Here is a 22,072-nt window from a genome sequence, read left to right on the forward strand (position 1 = left end):
CTTTAACTACCTCATCCATATTAGTAATGATATTGCTGGCTTTGTCTCTTAACGCATACATCTGATTCTTGCCAATTCCTAGTTTCTTCTTCACCGCTTTTAGGCTTCCTCCGTTCCTGAGAGCATGTTCAATTCTATCCATATTATACTTCCTTATGTCAGCTGTCTTACGCTTGTTGATTAACTTAGAAAGTTCTGCCAGTTCTATTCTAGCTGTAGGGTTAGAGGCTTTCATACATTGGCGTTTCTTGATCAGATCTTTCGTCTCCTCCGATAGCTTACTGGTATCCTGTCTAACGGAGTTACCACCGATCTCTATTGCACACTCCTTAATGATGCCCACAAGATTGTCGTTCATTGCTTCAACACTAAGGTCCTCTTCCTGAGTTAAAGCCGAATACCTGTTCTGTAGCTTGATCCGGAATTCGTCTAGTTTCCCTCTTACCGCTAACTAATTGATCGACTTCTTATGTGCCAGTTTCTTCCGTTCCCCCCTCAAGTCGAGGCTAATTCGAGTTCGTACCATCCTATGGTTACTGCAGCGCACCTTGCCGAGCACGTCCACATCTTGTATGATGCCAGGGTTAGAGCAGAGTATGAAGTCTATTTCATTTCTAGTCTCGTCGTTCGGGCTCCTCCACATCCACTTTCGGCTATCTCGCTTGCGGAAGAAGGTATTCATTATCCGCATATTATTCTGTTCTGCAAATTCTACTAATAACTCTCCCCTGCTATTCCTAGTGCCTATGCCATATTCCCCCACTGCCTTGTCAACAGCCTGCTTCTTGCCTACCCTGGCATTGAAGTCGCCCATCAGTATAGTGTATTTTGTTTTCACTCTACCTATCGCCAATTCCACGTCTTCATAGAAGCTTTCGACTTCCTGGTCATCATGACTGGATGTAGGGCCGTAGACCTGTACAACCTTCATTTTGTACCTCTTATTAGGTTTCACAACAAGACCTGCCACCCTCTCATTAATGCTATAGAGTTCCTGTATGTTACCAGCTATATTCTTATTAATCAGGCATCCGACTCCTAGTTCTCGTCTCTCCGCTAAGCCTTGGTAGCACAGGACGTGCCCACTTTTTAGCACTGTATATGCTTCTTTTGGCCTCCTAACTTCACTGAGCCCTATTATATCCCATTTACTGCCCTCTAATTCCTCCAATAGCACTACTAGACTTGCCTCACTAGATAACGTTCTAGCATTAAACGTTGCCAGGTTCATATTCCAATGGCGGCCTGTCCGGAGCCAGGGATTCTTAGCACCCTCTGCTGCGTTGCAGGTCTGGCCGTGGTCAGTTGCTTCGCAGCTGCTGGGGACTGAGGGCCGGGGTTTGATTGTTGTGTTCATATGGGAGGCTGTGGCCAAGTACTGCACCAGGGTGGCCAATCCTGTTCTGGTGAGGAAGTGCGTTACCGTTTCTGGTCACTGGGATCAGACCCCACTCCAGGCCTGTTTATGCAATTTTATCAACACATGGATTTTTTTTTTAATCCGGTGGAAAATTGCGCGGCACCGGGATTTGAACTACGGACCTCTTGCACGTGAGGCGGGTGTTCTACCTCTACGCCACCGCTGCACCGCAATAATTCAAACACTGATAATTTGCACTTTTGGTTAATTCAAACAAAATTCAAATTTTTGGTTGACCCGCTATGTTTTCAATGTATTTAATAGCCGCTTAATTCAAACTCTGTCAGTCGGTTAATTCATACTTTTTGCGGGTTCGTACCAGAAAATATCCGCAAATTGAATAGCCTTCAGAATTAGTCCAAAGCTGATTGCCTGCCTGCAATTGACAAAGCGGTGAAAACCATGCGGACCACTGGTACAAGAACAATGCGCACCACACCGCACGATTGTGTGTCAACATGCCGTGGTGTTGCAAAAACAAAAAGGGGGGGGGGGGGGGAGCAGGCAGATTGGAGGCGCTTTCCACATCGTCTTCCAAGTGGAGCCTCATCTGCGCTGTTATATGTAACGATAACTTCATTCGTCGTGTAAGGATGCTTGTGTGGCTCGTGTGCCTGTGCCTTTGAAAGACCTCTGAGAAATTAAAGTCCTTTCAAAATGACACAGAGGAAGTTGCACGGTTCCGCTTGGAAGACACTGTAGAAAGCGCCTTCCCTGGCGAGTACGAAAGTGACGCATGCGGCATTCGGCCTACTCTGCCTTCCCAGTTTGCCGGCCAAGTCTGAACCACGTGACCTGCCTTCCCACCTGCTACGTGCTGCTGCGCCTGGCGTGCCGCACATTCCACGATCGACCAACCAGATCGCCATGAGGGAAGTACCGAACGCTATCCCTCAAAGAGAAATTGGCTGCTATTGAAGAAGTCCATGCTGGAGTTAAAAAAACTGTAGTGGCGGAGAAATATGCAATGACCAAAAGTACACTAACAACCATAGTTAAAGCCAAGGACAAGCTGCGGAACAACGCAAGCTGCTTCGCCCTGGATGGAAAAAGGCTTAGAGAAGCAGCGCACCCTGATCTGAAAAGTCGGTTCTCCTTTGGCTTAAGTGCGCACGGAGCTCCAGCCTTCCAGTAAGTGGACCAGTTCTGCGGGAGAAAGCCGTAGAACTGTCTGCGCACTAGGGAATTGAAGGTTTTAAGTGCAGTGCTAGGTGGATTTCGTGATTCAAAGAACGACACAGCTTTGCCTTCAAAACAGTAAGTTGTGAAGCGGCAGCGGTCAATGAAGCTGTTTCTGCCGACTGGCAGCAGACGCGACTTGAGAGCCACCTAAATGAATACTCCCCGACTGGTATATATAATGCCGACAAAATGGGGCTGTTTTTTAAGTGCCTGCCAGATCATACCTTGTGTCGCAAGGGGGAGCGATGGACTGGCGGAAAGCTAAGTAAAGAAAGGCTAACCGTCATGGTTTGCACTAACATGGATGGAAGCCACAAGCCAGAACTTTTCGTTGTGGGGAAGGCAAAGTCCCAAGGTGCTTTACAGGCATTTGAACACTCCCAGTTGCTTACGCAGGAAACACGCATGCACGGATGATGCAATCCTTATCTGAGGATTGGCTCCGCAAACTGGATGGGCAGATGAAGAGGGCAAAAGGAAAAATATTGGACTTCTTTAACAACTGCCCGGCACATGGCGACGTGGAGAGGCTGGAAGTAATTCGCCGCAAATTTTCGCTTTCCAACACAACAGCTGTCCTCCAGCCACTCGATCGAGGCACAATAAAATGCTTGAAGATGAATTACAGGAAGCTGCTGCTCAAGAGAATGTTGCTATGCATGGACAATTCCATGCCATACAGTGCAACACTGCTCTCATCGTTGGGGATGCTCGCCGACACCTGGAACGCTGTAATGTCACCAACAATACGGAATTGTTTCCAGCATGCTTTATGCATCCCTGGCACTTTGCCCAACTGCCAGCAAAGTGAAGCTGAAGATTGCTGCAAGGATGACGACGCAAGCGTAGTGCTTTCTGCTCTGCAAGCGCACAACATAGCTGTCGACCTCAGTGATTTTGCAGCTGCTGATGACAACCTGTGTGTGCGCAGGGAGGACACACTTGACGACTTCAGAGCCGAGCTGGCGCGACCACAATGCAGCAGCGAAAGTGAAGAGGAGGAGTTGGATGAGCAACCCAATGTGACACCTGCACAGGCCTTCCACTACACTGCTCAGGTCCGCAAGTTTCTGACAGCAACAGAAAGCTCTCAAAACGAATTGGCTGCTCTTACTAGCATAGAGAGCGTCGTGCTGAAGGCACATGTAGCTACGAAGCACTTGACCATTCACAATTTCTTTAAAACGTCTGGTCAGCAATAGATGGCAATTGTTGTGGACTTTTCACCTCTGGGTCTGTATTCAGAGTTTTTCACTTTTGAAAGACATTTTTGATGTGACCCTATTGGATGACAATCACCAAACTCGTAATACGGATCCAGCTTTGTTTTTTCAAAGGTTTGGTTACCAGTAGGTGGCCAGTAAATTGGTTGTGGACCTTTCACCTCTGCCCTCTGTTTATTTTTTGTAGTTAAAGCATGGAAATTCTTAAAGATGTGATTAAAATGGATGCGTAAGCATAATGTGTACTATCATCCTGCCCAGAATCCTATATAAGAGAATTTCTGATAATTCGAACTTCCTGATAATTCAAACAAAATCCCGAGGTCCCTTCGAGTTTCAATTAATGAGTCTACTGTATTCGAATGTAATGCAATGGTCGAGTTTAAGCAATGAAAATTTAAAAAAAAACTTGTGCTACAATCCTGTAAACACAGTAGTTTCGAAAACCTAGGGTTGAATTCAGTGTGTTAGATGTGTATCTTTGCACTTCACTACTATCAGGATGCAGCGGTAGTAACAGTCAGTGAGTCTATTACTCCTTTTCAAACTTAGCAGGCAATGCTGCAGAAGCTACACAAGTGTGTGTTTCGCAGCATGGTAGCTTTTGATCTGAGATGCTTTTTACAGAATAATTACCTTATATACTGCACCTACAACTTGCAGGTGCAAAGCTGCATCTAATCATCCATTATTTATGCACAGTATTGTGCTTTTGCTGCAAACATGAGCAGTGTGCTGACGCCACTGCTCACTCATTCAGTGGTAAATAAGCTTAGATGTGCGACGCCTTCCATGTAATAACTAGACCATGTTCTGCTATTAAAGTCATCGACCGATTTTCTGGACATGCCTGATAATTTGGACCCCCTTTGCAACACCACCATGTAGCCCATAGAGTCGTCAATATATAAGGATGTTAATAAATTCGGACGTTGAACCCTTCAACGTCAGATTTTTCTGATTTTTTTCCGTCCCTGCATGTACGAAACGGCATTAATTGATGCCACCACTACCGCCATTCTCATTATGTCCCAGCCTTGAAACAGTGCTCTTGCACACTGATAGGCTGGCAGCCGTAGTAGTTTTGAGCTGTTGTTAGGTCTAGGTGCTCCGATGTTCGCTAGCAAGATTCTGGATATTTGGTGCCATGTTTTTCATTTCAAGAATTGGTCGCTGTCGGCAATAGCGCCAGCTCTGCTTTTGTCATCTTCGTTGATGGCATGTAATCGTGGAAAGCAAGATGAGGGCCTCAAGTGTTGCATAATGCTGGTTCCCTAAAGTGTGTTTCGCCATAATATAGTGGCTATGTTACGCAGTCAAGCATATACACTGTATTTCGGTGAAGCATTCCAACAGTGCAAAGCGGCCACTGTCACTGGACATAAAATGCGTTCCTTAATTAAACATGCACGCAACCCACCATGTCCTGCCACAGTAAGAGTACAGAGGTCCTTAAAGCTATATTGGGCTTGCTGTGTAGATTTCAGCCCTTGAGAGCAGTTAACACCATACATTTGTTTTATTGGACTGCCCGATATGTGGGATGTTTTCGTGGTCCCTAGGGAGTCCGCAAAATTGGACGTTGACTGCATAATGTTTGTGGGGATGTGCGACTCTCGCGCGTCCCCCAGATATCGTTTTCCCCCATCTCCTGCAATCCCGCTTCGCCGCGTGGCCTCCGTGACGCCCGCGGCGGTCGATGTGGTTGAAGCGCAGTGCGAGAGATGGCGCGAGTGTTGCGCTGCTACCAGCGGGGTTACTTGGGTGCGGGAGCGGAAGGCGCTTTCTTTTTGGGTCGAGACAGCAAGCAGCGCGGACGTGCCGTGCCGCGCGTGCGCCGACCCTTGCTTCTGCGAGACCGTCTCGCGTGGCCGCCTTCGAATGCGCCACCGTTCGCGTGACCGTACACGCAAATGACCAGGCATTGGGATCCAGCATGGGGCGAACATATTCGCTCGCTATCCGGTCGCGGTGAGTCGGACTTCTAGATTTGTCGCGCGCCCATCGGCATGTTTTGTGGATAGCAACTCGGCTAGCAGGCATTGATCTATGAAAGGTGCAATAAATGCCCTTGTGATTGTTTGCACTACTGTGTTGTCGTTCCTTTGTCCCAAGAGTACGGAGGAGAATCCCACAGGTTAAATGTTACATAGAATTTTATGAGGCATACCTACGCCATTCTTTCTCATGTGGAAGCTTTACTTTTCATCACAAACCAAAGCACTCAGCTGCATTGCCTGCTATGTGTGAAACAGAGTACATAAAGCATTGCCAGGGTCTCACCTGCACTGGGTGGCACCCGTTGCTGGTCTCGGTGCAAAGGTACAACCTGGAAGCAGCTCGCTCTCAACGGTGCTTTGCAACACATCGTGCACCAGATACTGGTAGAGCACCTGCATGTCCCCTTGCTCCAGGCCACTCCTGTACAGAGGCAACAGAGAATGAGGCACGAGCCAAGTTGTTTCCCTGCTCAACATTCCACTAAAAAACTGGTATACAAAGATTATGCAGATCCAATGCACAAGTTTGAAGCTATCTGAAGTGAAGCTTTAGTCTGAAATGGCAGATTAAATTATACACAGTCGAACCTCACTATATTGAACCCGTTTACATAAAATTATTTTGTATATCAAAGAATTTCTGAACAAGGTATAGTTACAATGGGTATATAAAGCAAAAATCATGCTTATATCAAACAAAAATAGCAGCGACTCCCTGTGTAAATAACGTCAAGCGGTGCAAAAAAGCCCCCAGAAGTTGGCTTTCCCACCCAATGGAAGGGAAACTCGCCGACAAGTCTCAAAAGTGTTTTAGTGCGGTGGCGCGGCTCCATCCACCCGTTCTCCCTACCATCACCGTGCCACCTTGGGTGAGCCGTCGCACCCCCCTCCAAAAAAATGATCCCAGCACACCCGTAGTGCATGCTCAGACAGCCAATCAGAGGCTCTTGTGCCCTCGTCGTGCAGTGCAAGCCGTGCAAGTGCAAGTTGTCTCGTTGCTTTTCTCATTCATTGTGTTTGCACCTTGTGGGCCTTCTCCTGCAATGTTGCCGTGATGGCTAGCATGAAGCGGTAGAATTTGCCTTTCACCATGAAGCTGAAATCATAAATCGAGTCAAATGCGGTGAGAAGTCAGATGTCACAGCATACAAGAATCCAAGAATCCAAGGGGGAGATTAGGGCTAAAGCGGACAAATGACCCAAGTATAAGACCCATGAAACGACGGCCATTTATAAGACTTCAAGGCAGCCATGTACAAGTGGTGACTCTGAAAATTCCGATGAGTGTGATGAAGCCACGAAGTTTGGAGCGAGCTGTCAGAATTTCCAGAAGCCACTGACCGATAAATGGTGGATGAGTTTGTGAGAGCGGATGATGGTGTCTCGGCCACGGGAGAGCCCAAAAACAAAGACTACATTGCAGACATCGTACTGAACACAAATGAAAGCGGGCACAATGAGGAAAGCAATGATGGTCCTTCGCCCACATTCTCCGAAGTGATTGGTGCACTCGCACTAGCCTGGCGCTTCAGCACGAATGTGGAAGGTTGCAGCCTCAGCAGCTCCAACTCTTTAGACAATGTGGAGAAGTGCATGCTGTTGCAGGCAGCATAGTTGCGCAAGCAGAAGAAGATACAGGACTATTTCATGTGAAACTAAGCTAGTTTCATCAATGAAGTGCTTTTATAAATGGTATGCATTTTTATGACATCCAATTCTTCAGCAGGCTTACCGTACTTACTCAAATCTAACTTGCACTTTTTCCCCATAGGACGGGTCCAAAAATTTCGTGCGCGTTAGAATCGAGTACGACCCTAAATCTACGTTACCATATCGCCACCGACATTTAGAAATGGCCACCTCATATGCGCTTCGAGCCTAGTGCTGTAGCTTTGTCCATGTGCTGTAGTATGTGTGCTTAGACAATGCTTCCTTTGGCTTAGGTTAGTGCACTATCTGTCTGCCCGTTTTCTGTGTTTGCTCTATCAGCATAGAAGTGCCGACTGCAAAGACATGCCGAGTTCATCATGATGCTGCAATTAAAAGGAAAGCGACCACTTGTGAAGAGACGGAGGGAAATCGGGCCGCATCACGGGCGTTTGGAGTTCCCGAAACTTGCGTGCGGGAATGGCGCAAACAGGAGAGGCGTTCTACACCGGCGGCTGCTACGTACGGCGTGGCCGTGTGGCCCCTACCTTGAAAGCGATCTGCGATGGTGCATCTAGGTGCACCGCACTGTGTTCTCGTCGCTTAGTTCGTGTCGAAGCAAGAGGCCGCACAAAAGTCAATTCCCTCGCTCCTGCTACCACAGTTCTTCAATCCAGAGTTTAAAGAGTTTCCGCGGTCACCGAGTGAGACGTGTTCATGTTTGCTTGTGCGCGCATGACATCATGCTTGTTAATTTAGTTATTAAGCAAATATTTAAAAGTTTATACGGCCTATAAAACTACTACCTTTACTTTTCATATAGCTGTCTACTAATTTGCTATTGTAATCGATGCTTCGCCTTTCGGGTGAAACTGCAACTTTTTTTATTTATCGCAACTTTTATGCATCGGGAAAATGAGAGAAAGTTGTATTTCTGTATGTCAAAATGAGCTGCACGGTACTGTAAAGGACACGGTAAATGGTCACGGTTTTAGGTCACGGTAAATGGGTGCGTGTTACAATCGAGGGCGTCTTTTTTTTCTTTTGGTCACGAAAACCAGGTGCGCATAACAATCAAGGGCACGTTAGAATCAAGTAAATACAGTATATCAAATTATGCCCTATATTGAACTGATAGATGTTTTTATGTTTCAAGTTCGATATAACCAGGTTTGACTATAGGACAAAACCACGGATCTGCCCATACATTTTTGAGGGGTGGACATTTTGTGGCTACGAAAAGAAAGAGGTTGAAAGAAAAAAACCAGTCACAAAACATAAAGGACAAGAGGTGAGGTTCCCACCACAACCTCTCCTTTTGTCCTTTGTATTTTGTGACTGGTTTTTCCTTTCCACTATGTACCAACTGGCCCGGATTTCAACCCTTCTGCAAAGAAAGGGGGGTGGGAGGGGGTGTACGCACGAGACTAAGCCTCTTCCTTTCTCTTTCTTTTTTTCCGATGTAACCATTTCACCATTTTGAATTGCAAGCTTACCAGTTTTGGATGCTACAATGATGAAATTAACATGAGTTGGCACTACATCCTACCACGATCGCAAAAGTGCATCACGACATAGAAATGAATAGCTTGTTATTGTCAAAATATGTGCGAAACATGCGCTTCCTGTGTGCTTGTGGCAGCAGTAACGAATCGCAACGCCAAGTTTTTTTTCATTTTCATTTACTTCTTTTGCTTCATTTCTGCACAGCGAAATGCAGTACAGTCGAACCTGACTATATCGAACTTGCAAAAAAATGCCTATGAGTTCGATATAGGGCATAATTCGATATAAACCTGCTAAAGAATTGGACATCATAAAAGCACATGCCATTTATAAAACCACTTTATTGAAGAAACTAGCTTAGTTTCACATGAAATAGTCCTGTATTTTCATCTGCTTGGGCAATTTCGCTGCCTGCAACGCACGCACTTCTCCGCATTGTCTTAAGAGTTGGAGCGGCTGAGGCCGCAACCTTCCACATTCGCGCAGAAGCACCGGACTAGTGAGAGTGCACCAATCACCTTGGAGGATGTGGGCAAAGGACCATCATTGCTTTCCTCATTGCACCCACTTTCACTTGTACTCAGTACAACGTCAGCAATGCAGTCTTTGTTTTCAGGCTCTCCCGTGGTCACGACACCATCAATTGCACTCACAAACTCGTCGACTGTCAACTCGTCAACAGTTTCTAAATATTCTGACAGCTCGCTCCAAACTTTGGCATCACTGGCAACGGCTTCGTTGAACTCATCAGAATTTACAGTTACCACCGGGCACGTGGAAGCCGGCACGTCTGAAACAATTTCAGATGAACCATTTATACACGACTGTGCATACTTGTCAGGCGCCACGGGCACCGGGTCACGAGTTTGTCCGCTTTAGCCCTAGTCTCCCCCTTATTCAGGACCATGCCGAGAGTGCTCCTCGGAATCTTGCACGCCGCGGGGTCATCCGACTTCTCACCATGTTCGACCCGATTTATGATTTCAAGCTTCACGCTGAAAATCAAATTCTGCCGCTTCATAATGGCAACACTGCGGGAGAAGAACCACAAGGTGCAAAAAAAGTGAACCAGAAAAGCAGCGAGACAACCTGCGCTTGCGCCATCTTGCACGACAAGGGCGCAAGAGCCTCTGATTGGCTGTCTGAGCAAGCGCTGAGGGTGGGCCAGGATCATTTTTTGCAGGGGGGTGTCGACGGCTCACCCAACGTGGCACGGTGATGGTAGGGAGAACGGGTGGATGGAGCCGCACCACTGCACTAAAACACTTTGAGACTTGTCGGCGAGTTTCCCTTCCATTGGGTGGGAAAGCCAACTTCTGGGGGCTTTTTTCCACCGACGCAGTGCGGTCACGGTAGGAAGAACAGTTGGATGGAACCGCGCCGCCGGTCTTTCCCGCCGCCGCAAGGGAAAGCCAACTTCTGAGGGCACTTTTGCACCACTTGTCGTTTCATATATTGGGAGTCGCTGCAATTTTTGTTCGATGTAAGCGTAAATATTTTGCTACATATACTCATTGCAACTATACCGTGTCCAGAAATTGTTCGATATACAGAATAATTCTATGTGAACGGGTTTGATATAGTCGGGTTCGACTGTACTATGGCTATTTGCAGGTCAGATCGCTCCATTTTAGAATGGTGGTGTTGCCTCAGTGGAAAGTCGCTCTTGTCACACACTCCGCGGTGCGATGGCACCTCCCGACGGCCTATTTTCTACTTGATATTTTGTTGACAGTGCAATAGAAAAGTGTTATTTTAAACTTCTACGTAACTTTCTTTCTTTCTGATATTTCCTCACATGTAAAAACACCTGAGGATAGAAAAAGAAAAGCATAATTGGAAATTTTGACTCGTCAACTGGAGCGGCAGGTGGTAAACCCAGTGCTATAGGCAGTAAACTGGAGCAGTGAGCGGAATTCCCACCGTCACCTACTATGGGGGGAATCCTGAACAGAAGTAAATGTGATGCATGCAACTATATTTATTTTCCTTTTACCTAACATGTGATCAAATGCAATGTTTACGTGCATGCACTACACCACTCACAAGCTACAGCCAAATACAAGCACCAAATCGGACGGATGCGCAGGTGTGGGACATCAATGCAGTGATGCCACGTCGATGAAAGTGACCTAAGATGCTTGTTGACTCTTGAGGCAAGAGTGGTGATGAGAAGTGCATGCATAGAGCGCTATGACACATATCTAAGTACACTCAGGGATTCTAATGCCTCTTGTGTCACAGTGGCACATAACCATTAAATAGGTTGCAACAGATTATCGATGATTACAGACAGCTGAACTCGTAGGCTTTCATACTTATGACAATAAAGTCAGGTACATGTTGAAATCAAGAAGTACGGATGATAGCTCCCTGATAAACATAAAAGCACAGTAAACTCTAGGTGTTCACAGCAACTACATTGTCCAGATGATAAGCTGATAAAACACAAAAATGATGCACGGCAGCCATGACGCATTTCTAGCTCCTGCAATCGCTTCCGATGCTTGCAGCATGCAAAAGCATGGTTTTTGATTTCAGCTTCAGTTGCTCCGAGAGAGTCGTCTCCTAAGGTGCAATTTCATCGCAACTCAGTGTTGTTAGACTGCTTCAAGGTTTAACTACTGCGATATAGAAAAAATCAAATACAAGTGCTCTACAGCACAGAATGCAGTCAAATTTTGCCAGCCTGATGGGGGACGCATGCAGTTTAACCGGCAATGCATAACTCAATATAGAAAAATTGGTGCAATGGCCCCTTTAATGCCTATTTGCATTTAAACAACACACAAAAGACAGTAAACCTGGATCAGCAGAGACTGATAAGCCAAACAGTGTTTTTAGATAACAGTGACTTTTTAGCGACTTTGATATTACGGTCGAACCCGACTGTATCGAACCCGTTTACATCGAATTACTCTATATACCAAACAATTTCTGGTCAAGGTGTAGTTACAATGAGTATATATAGCAAAAATTACGCTTACACAGAACAAAAATAGCAGCGACTTCCGATATATCGATCGTCAAGCGGCGGAAAAGTGCCCCCGGAAGTTGGCTTTCCCTCGCAGCAGCGGGGCTCTCACCGCTCTTCCTACCGTGACCGCGCTGCGTCGAGCGAGTCGTCGACACCCCCCTGCAAAACAATGATCCTAGCCCACTGGTTACTGGATCCGGCTCACTGATTATGGAGTGGCTGATGACATAGGCAAAAGGGAGAAAATAATTTTTGTACGAAACTGCCGGTTTTCTGCAGCACACAGTGGCATAACATTTGGCTCAAATGTTCATGGGAGCTTCATCTACAGATTAGGAACACGTTTTTTTTTTTACTATGTTCAAAAAATGTTTCATGGCCCCTTGAAATTGACGATACATCAGTAAAATTGTATGACGAGCTTCATGCCTAACTTTCAGGGAAATTCGGGGAAGTTGACAGGTGCACAGCATGCACTCACCAGACAAGGAGGTCGTTGCAGAGGAAGACGGAAGACCGGATTTGTCTGAAAATTAAATTTTACTTAATTAGGACACGCTGCTGTACTGGTACACTGAAAGCATAGTATTGGCTGTGCTTGTAAGCAATGAACACAACACACATCAACAACCTGCTTCAGCCTATTTCTACAACTTACTGCTACTAAGTACTGGTCAGTTAATTTAAAATACAGTCGATTTCCGTTATTTTGATTCTGACAGGATTGAAAAAACTGGTCGTATTATCTGGCAGATTGAATTTAAAGAAAGACAGAAAAGGCACCGAAATACGCTGTTGATTCACTTGGTAATATTTGCCTTTAAAGTTAGCTTCACCAAAACAGCGGTGTTATGGGGTGAACCATGCGACGCAGGGAAAGGTGCCACTGTTACATACGCACATGTGTCGTCTCCGATCACAGTACGAGCACTGAGATGCCTAATAAGTTTACTCGCAGGCCTTAACAGTTTTAGACAGACCCCGCGCTCCTTTGTTGGCTTTGAGCGTCCCCTCAACTTCTGCAGTCTTTTCATCTTACTGCCTTCCTTTTCGCTAGCTTTCCCAAAACGCAGACGAATTTCTCTCGGTGCAGGGCGTGTGCACCTGCGTATAATTAAGGAACGCATACCAGCTGGGGTCTGTAAGGGACAGTAAACAGAAATGACAGAGCAGTCTAAACCAATAAAGTATTTTTTTCAAACCGTTATTTTTGTTAATTACATGGTAAGAGGCTGATTACTACATAGGTCAAAGTTTCATTTTCTGAACTTCACGTCAAAACCACGGTGCTGGTTGGTACGTCATGGCTTTCAAAGTATCTTCTCCTAATTGGGCTGTCGGAGTTCAGTAACAGTTCCTGAAGCGTGCCAAAATCAGTGTTTGGCACTTTTAGAACACAAAGCAGTCCATCTTTTACAATAAGAATTTAACTGGCCGCGAGCAGACAACATTGCAATTAATGGTGTCACTACGAGAAACTTCAAGGCAGCGGCACCACCTGTCTTCTATTCTTGCGAATCTTTTTCTTTTCTGGCTTAGCTAGCCTCCCCTTGTAGTAAATGTGGCTTTTTGGTATTGGAGAAGCACAATTTACACATGTAGCTCAAGTTACTTTTCTCTTTAGTGTCCCTCTAACACGCACCCCCAGACAAAGTACACAAGTGTATTTTTTTTTTGTATTTGGCTCCATTAAGGTGCAGCCTGCAACAGCCAGGAATCAGACTGGAACATTGCAGTTTGTTCCTGCTCCCTGATAAACTATTCAGTCTAATTTCATCACAATGAAATCAGTGGAAAGTCAGTGCCAGGAATCTTACAAATAACCATGAAATAAAACATGTGGTTGGTTTAGTGACACATAAAGAAATTTAGTCCTAAATGTCTGGTATTTTGACATGGGTGCTCTTGTTAGCAAGCAGCAATAGGGTCTAAGCAAAATGTAAAGCGCGAGGCTGTTGACTTGCATCAACGCACCATCCACCATCTTGTCTACGGCAGGGCAAAATGAAACTGCTCGCTTGACAGCATAGCTACAAGCATAGCTGCTGCTTTCACCCATGTTTTATTGAACCGGTACTATTCGTTATGCAGGGACTCAATTGTACGGCACATAAAAATTGAAATTCAAGGCCATTCCACAGGAGACCGCTGGAATACATGCATCAGAACTTCACATTCTAAGTCACAGACTGACTGGTCCATAAAGTTTCACCCAGCTAATAAGAAATCAGCGAGAATCAGCCATCACATTATTTACTATCTATATCCTTTCCCATTTCCTTAAAAGTTCAAACAACTCTTTCGACTAGGTAGTTACCACATTTACTCAACTGTAATGCACAGATTTTTTACAGAAAAATTTTCTCTATAAGACATATGCACTACGATCAAGTATGAAACCAACATTGCAATAGGTGGTGTATACAGTTGAGCCCGCTTATAACGTACCCGAGCGTCACGCGGAATTCGTTCGTTCTATCCAGAAGTTCGTGGTATGTGGGCCACACACAAAAATTGACATCAATCAAAACAAAAATTTATTGAGAAAAAAAAATCGGTGATCGTTGTCTGCCTCGTCAGAGCACACCCAATGACGGCGGTTTCAAGCTTGTTCAAAGCTGCGATGTGTTCGTCACCCAAGGCCTTAAAATACACAAGATTTCTAAGTGCCTCAATATGGCTCACTGCTGTGGTCACGCTTACGGGTGCTGGCTCCGACGGATCGTTGTCATCGTCCGATGCTTCGGCGTGGCTTGATGCCCGCACTTCCCGGACGGCGGTCTCGTCGCAAAACGACTCCGCAACTTCAGCAGCGTCGTCCACATCAACAAAACCTTGCCAATCAAGATCGCAGGCGGCCAGGTTAGCGTCAACAATGTGTCGCCACAAGTCGTCGTCAGGCTGGCTTTGTTCAGTGTCTTCAATGCCTGCTTCAGGTGCGTCAGCGAAGCCGGCCTTGCGAAAACAATTCCGGATGCATTCGGGTGTCACTTCCATCCACGCCGCTTTGATCATTTCTATCGCCGAGTACAGCGAGACCTGCAGAGGCACATTGGCAGCGGGGCGATCAACTGCAATCAGCATCCGCTGCACAACACGGCGCCTGTAGGCCGCTTTAAACGACCGTATTACACCCATGTCCAGCGGTTGCGCTTTTGAAGTTACATTTGGCGGCAGAAAAAGCAACTCAACTGCCGTTAAGACAGCTTCGACATGGTGGACGGTACAGTTGTCGAGAATCAGAAGAACTTCGCGCCCTTTCTTCGCCATGCTGCTGTCAAAGTCAATAAGCCATTCCGCGAACAACTCGCGTGTCATCCACGACTTCGAGTTATGCCTGTAACGCACTGGTACATATGTGCGGAAGACGTGGCCTCTTTGATTTACCGATGACAAATGGCAAGCTTCGATCGCTTCCATCCATGTTGGTGCACAAAAGCACAGTTATGCGAACTTTGCTGTGCTTGCCGCCAGCACATTTGTCACCCTTCATAGCGTGCGTTTTGCCAGGCAGCATTTGATAGAATAGCGCCGTTTCATCGGCGTTATGCACATCCCTTTCAGCATAACTTGATACACGGGCCAAGTTTTTAGACATCCACGTGTTGATATCTTCGTCACTTACCGATGCAGATTCGCCGTTGATGGTCTTGAAAATAATTCCGTGGCGGAGCTTGAAGCGATGGAGCCAGCCATTGCCAGGAGAAAAATCTGGGAAGTCCAGGAGGAACGCTAAGTCCTTTGCTTTGGACAACATCAGCGGCCCGCTGATGGGAACATTGCGTGCTCGAGTATCAAGGAACCACTTTAGAAGTGCGTCTTCAACGTCTGCATATGTGGCTTTCCGTAGGCGCTTCTTCGTCGCGGAGTCCGTGGCGGCACTATTGTAGATTTTGTCCTTCTCTTTTAGTATCGTGGATATTGTCGATTTCGACAAACCATACTTCTTCACCAGTTCGTGGTTTTTCGCGCCTTGGGAAAGGTCTTTCATGATCAACAGTTTCGTGGCCAAGTCCAAAGCTTTTCGCTTCACTGTCGAAGTAGACGCTGGCGAATCTGCCATCTCGGATAGGCACAGGAGCACACCAGTAGGAAACAACGCCGACAACGCTAGCACAACCACAAGTAAGAAAAAGACAGTCCCGCAGTCGTGTGAGGTGTGAGGCGCAGCGTTAAGGGGGGGGGGGGGGGAAGGGAGAAGAGGGGGTACGAAAGCACGTGATCACGTGCTACGTTGTCAATTGGTGGAAAAGTTCGCCGCTGCCCTGACGTCGACGATGGCGAGTGGGGTCCCGTGGCGAATGAGCTGGCACTTTCGACTTGTGTGTTCACGCTGCTGATGCGTGCTGCGCCGGCATTTTTTTTTCTCTCTCTCTCTCTCGTTATTGCGGCGATCCCCTCGCCGCATCGCCGCTCCTCCGTGCCTCCAGCGAGACGCCGCAGGAAAGCCAATTCTCAGAGCGTGCACAGCACAGGGTCGGCGGATCTCACCACGTGGAAAGTGGTCCGCGACACCAAGGCGTTCACTGTAGCCGATCGGCAAGGCTCGCGGGCGTTCGTTGTAGCTGAGACCGAGCGCCATAGCCTAAACATATATTCTGACGGTCATGCCGGACTTGTTCGTGATAAGCGAGCGTTCGTCTTAAGTGGGGCCGTTATAAGTGGGCTCGACTGTATACCCAACTTCCCCAATATCTGATTCCACCTTCCATTTCTCGAATGTCGTGCTTTGCCAGGCTGTGGATGTTGGAAGCTCCTGCGAGTATAGGAAGATTGCTATCATTGGACGTCACCTATATCCAGTGCCCAATTAGCACCTTCAGTGACTTCAGAGTTTGATTTTTTTTGCAAGAGAGAAAAAAATCGCTATTTCTCTCTCTAACTATAAAAACCTGGTCAGGAAATAACCGATGGTGCTAAACTATGTTCTGCATTTTTCAAAGTATAAAAATCGGGATGTTTGTCATAATGAAGTCCTCTGCATTTTAGACTGCAGCTCTTAAGCGCTTGTTCCTGCGTTCAGTGTCGGCTGCATTACACCTCTTAAAAGAGCGAACGAGCACAGGCGAAAAATGAAAGCGAATGCGGAAAAAAGAACGAAAGAGCGGGCGAAGAGGAAAGTAGAGGAGGAGCGGAGGGGAAACGGCCTACTCATGCACCGAGTTGCTGGTGGCCACAGCATCTAACACCACGTGGGCAACCTCATCTACACTTTCGAGGGAGGGCCTAGGTGGCATGAGGTGGGGAGGGCTACGCTCGTCCGCGGCATCAGTTGCTGAGGTCAGTCCGCAGTACCAGCGTGTGTGATGTGTATCACTCCTGCTGCAAGGGGTGATGGCGAGCGGATACGAGTAACGCTCGATGTGACACTACCTTGAGTGTTACCGCCACTGACACTGGTGGCACGATTTCCCTGCAACAAAAGGTCGCTCTCATCATCGGTGGAACGAAAGCATGAGAAGTATAGTGCCACGCGAGACGGGCTGTGCGGCTATGATGACTAGAATATGGTGGCAGGATAGGGGGCGTCGTCTGTACGGAAACAAAGTGCACTACTCACAGCACTCTTGTCCTAATATAAACCTATATAATCATAATACAAAATATTCACATGCGAAATAGAAACATGTACTATAGAGCTGCGCTCATATTTCGCATCATGGAGTATCGTAACTGTCAAACTTTTTCTCACATCTGACTGAAAAACCGGGTGCTTGTCACAATCGAAGAGGTGATAGAATCGCGTAAATATGGTAAATTATCATCATTAGTGCAATACATGTGATGACTGTTGCCTGTGCTGTGGTTGGGGTACAGATCTTTTGCTAGGCATGTACACTTTTAGTTGTCACGTGTCATTGGAACTTTCAAGAAAATAAAACACTCGATCAGTCAATTTTCCTGTGATCGCCTGCCTACTGTAGCATTAAGAATTTCTTATGAAACTCTTTATCAGCACTCGGCAGAGGCTTTCAAAGAATCCCCAAGTTAAAATGTTTTCATCACAGCAACAGAACTGATAGTTGGTAGAATTGGTGATGATTAATTGTGTGAAATGAAGTAAAACAATGTTTTCATCATCACTGAAAGCAGCGCTTGACTGCAGAGACCTACAAGTGCAACACTTCCAGTGTTGACAAAAGCGGCCATCTGCCTCACCCAAAGCGTCCCTCAAGGCGGTTGACAAAGCACTGGACTCGGAGGAAAGCGTGCTTGTCCAGGGGCAGGAACTGCACTCCTTGGAACACATCTAGCAGGTCGGCGTGCTGGACACGCAGGCGGGGAATTTGCTGCGAGACAATCGGACAAGGGTTGGGGTTAAGACACCACTACAATAACATGATTTTACTAGGGGTGTGCAAATATCAATGTTTTTCAATATGAATTGAATATGAAATTTAGCTTTGAATATCACTATCAACAGGTGATAGAGAAATGTGCGGAATATAACCAACCCTTATATATAGCTTTCATTGATTATGAGAAAGCGTTTGATTCTGTCGAAACCTCAGCAGTCATGGAGGCATTAAGGAATCAGGGTGTAGACGAGCCGTATGTAAAAATACTGAAAAATATCTATAGCGGCTCCACAGCCACCGTAGTCCTCCATAAAGAAAGCAACAAAATCCCAATAAAGAAAGGCGTCAGGCAGGGAGATACGATCTCTCCAATGCTATTCACAGCGTGTTTACAGGAGGTATTCAGAGACCTGGATTGGGAAGAATTGGGGATAAAAATTAATGGAGAATACCTTAGTAACTTGCGATTCGCTGATGATATTGCCTTGCTTAGTAACTCAGGGGACCAATTGCAATGCATGCTCACTGACCTGGAGAGGCAAAGCAGAAGAGTGGGTCTAAAAATTAATCTGCAGAAAACTAAAGTAATGTTTAACAGTCTCGGAAGAGAACAGCAATTTACAATAGGCAGCGAGGCACTGGAAGTCGTAAGGGAATACATCTACTTAGGGCAGGTAGTGACGGCGGATCCGGATCATGTGACGGAAATAATCAGAAGAATAAGAATGGGCTGGGGTGCGTTTGGCAGGCATTCTCAGATCATGAACAGCAGGTTGCCATTATCCCTCAAGAGAAAAGTGTATAATAGCTGTGTCTTACCAGTACTCACCTACGGGGCAGAAACCTGGAGGCTTACGAAAAGGGTTCTACTCAAATTGAGGACGACGCAACGAGCTATGGAAAGAAGAATGATAGGTGTAACGTTAAGGGATAAGAAAAGAGCAGATTGGGTGAGGGAACAAACGCGAGTTAATGACATCTTAGTTGAAATCAAGAAAAAGAAATGGGCATGGGCAGGACATGTAATGAGGAGGGAAGATAACCGATGGTCATTAAGGGTTACGGACTGGATCCCAAGGGAAGGGAAGCGTAGCAGGGGGCGGCAGAAAGTTAGGTGGGCGGATGAGATTAAGAAGTTTGCAGGGACGGCATGGCCGCAATTAGTACATGACCGGGGTTGTTGGAGAAGTATGGGAGAGGCCTTTGCCCTGCAGTGGGCGTAACCAGGCTGATGATGATGATGATGATCAAATAATGATATGCACGTGTATTTATTAGCAAGTTGGGCTAATTTGTTATGATGCAACATTGCAATTACATTGTCAATGTTAAAAAACTGCACTAGTAAGCCATTATACTAAAGCATTGCATGTTTGGCTCGCGTTACCTTAGAAAATTTAGTAATTCCCACTAGCTGTCCTCACCAGCCTGTGCCTTATTATACTGCATCAAGTGCCCATAAACTCTGTGGCATTTGACCCAGTGCCAGTTGTAATAAATCTTGGATGCCATGGCTGACTGTGCTTAGTGCCCACAGCCATTGTGAGATGGCGCCCACAAATTACATGAAATTATGCAGATCCAATACTTACATCGGAATCTTTGTGAAGTGAAGCTTTCATTAAGCACTTAATAAAATGCCATAAATTTGCCCATTTCATTCCTGCCCCTCTGTCATAAAGGAAACTAGCACGTGCATGGGCTCTCGCGTACCTGTGCTAGGCAATGTTACAAGTCTTATGTAGGCTTGTACAGTGCAGTCCACATATAACAATACCACATATAACGATGCATATTGGTTATAACGATGAGTTGACTTAAGAGCATCAACTTATCCATTAGGGCTATGGGAAAAAAAACATATATAATGATATTTTATTAGGAAGTGCGAATATTCGAAAATTTCAAATATTATTGAATACCGTATTTTTAATCTTCATAGTTGATTTGAAAACTGGTTATTTGCAAGTTTTCAAACATTCGACTGGATACAAATATTCGAAACAAATCCAATATACTGATGGTTGTGCGGGAGCGATGATTGTTCTTGGCGTTTATTTCTGTCTAATCTATGAAAGTGCGTCTGATCTTGTGCTGAATTTTGTGATAATTTTATGCTGCTGGCGAAATTTCGCTTGTAAAGCACGCTTAGCCACTGGACGTCTAAGTTTTGCAGGAAAGCCAGCCTCTCAATGGCAAGGGGCATGGGTTTTCAAACGGCAACGATGCATTCTTTTGCAGGTTCCACCCACAATCCTGAGCTTATTGCTTGACAGCAAATGCGATGAGTGATAACTGGTGCAGGGTCAGATGCCTCTGAGTTCATGGGAAATTGATGCGGTATAATAAGACCCAGGCTAGCGAGAACAAAGAACTAGCAGAAATTATTCAATCTTTTCAAAGTTAACATGAGGCAAATACACAATCTTTTTTTATACCTGCTTACACGTTTAATTTTTTTACCAATGACAATGTAATTGCAATGTTCCAACATATTAAAATAAACCAACATGATAATAAATTCATGCACATATCATTATTTGATATTCGATTCAATATTCAATGCTAAGTGTTCGTATTCGATTCATAGTGGTACTATTTGAAAATTTTGATATTGACACACTCCTATAAATTATTCACCACATATCGGACATAACAATTGAAATTTTGCCTTCTGGGCGGCATTTGCCATGCAGAATAATCATGACATTTATGTTGCTAAGTTCCCCTTAAACGTACGATGCCCAGACGAGGCAGAAAGTTTGCCTACGCGAGTTCGTATCTGCCGCCATTACTGCGTAGTGCGTCCCGCCCAAACACAGATTGCAAAAGCCACAGAGAGCAACTTGGTTTGGGAGTTATGAAGATGCTCGATAGTTTCTTTTTTTGTTTTTTTAATAGCAGTCCAGATATAGCGATGATCGATTATAATCACTAAATTTTTTTGTTCTTCTTGATATCATTAAGTGGACTCAACTGTATTTCTTCACTTCTTATTTAAGCGTACCATTCACTTCTTGGCCAGTTCCCCATTGTGGGCATGTGCCATTGCATGGAAATCATAATCCACAAGCGGCGATCATCTCAAAGAAGTAGTTGATGTTGGCACGAGAGAATTGTATGTGCGGTTGTGATCTAACGGTTAGAGCATTAGGCTGCTGTGCTGGGGAGTGAAAGTTTGAATCCTGCTGCCAGTCATGTTTTATTTATTATTTTCTTCAGGCGAATGCAAATCTACTTGGGCTAATGGCGTGAAACAGACAGACCTAGGCTAAACCACGGAACGGCACGCAAGAAAAGCCTCGCTTAAAAACAAATGTGTAAAAACATAAAAAGATCCAGATATTCATCCTGAGAAAAGAAAAAGAAATGTGAACAGTTTTGCCAGAAAGGTAGAGCATTTATCGCGATGGCAGAGAGACAACAACACGAAGTAAGGTTCATGGTTATATCAGTGTCACGTACGGTCAGGCAAACACGAGCAGGGGACATATTTTCGGACTATCACTTTCGAGGACGTTATTGCTTTCGTGAGACGTAGTGCTCAACCAGACAATCAGCTCATCCAGCTTTGCCATGCCAGCCAATAAGCGTGCACTGAAAGTGATACTGGGAAAAGTGACTGTCTGAGATCGCTCAAAAGCCCCAGATCTCACTCAATGACCACGGACACTCGGTGCCACGACACCAGCTAAAACCTTGCGCCGTGCCTCGCGTCTCAGAAAGTTGAGATGAAGCAATTGCCAACACTAGAAGCGCAGGAACACAATGCACCTCAAGGCATCAACCATCTTGGCTCGAGCTTGCTCTAGCCATAG

The 22,072-nt window shown here is 45.7% G+C and overlaps 1 protein-coding gene across 1 annotated transcript in view; it reads right to left on the reverse strand.

The window, feature by feature from the left end:
- Ccz1 (vacuolar fusion protein CCZ1) overlaps positions 1-22,072 on the reverse strand; it is an 85,444-nt gene that overhangs the window by 45,241 nt on the left and 18,131 nt on the right. Inside the window, exons 6-8 of the mRNA XM_050174212.3 lie at positions 18,115-18,245; positions 12,437-12,481; positions 6,109-6,246 (exon numbers count right to left, since the gene is read on the reverse strand). Coding sequence (XP_050030169.2) covers positions 6,109-6,246; positions 12,437-12,481; positions 18,115-18,245 — 314 coding nt within the window. The remainder of the gene's footprint in view (positions 1-6,108; positions 6,247-12,436; positions 12,482-18,114; positions 18,246-22,072) is intronic.

Source organism: Dermacentor andersoni, chromosome 8, assembly GCF_023375885.2.
Source record: "Dermacentor andersoni chromosome 8, qqDerAnde1_hic_scaffold, whole genome shotgun sequence".
In the NCBI taxonomy this organism is placed as follows: domain Eukaryota; kingdom Metazoa; phylum Arthropoda; class Arachnida; order Ixodida; family Ixodidae; genus Dermacentor; species Dermacentor andersoni.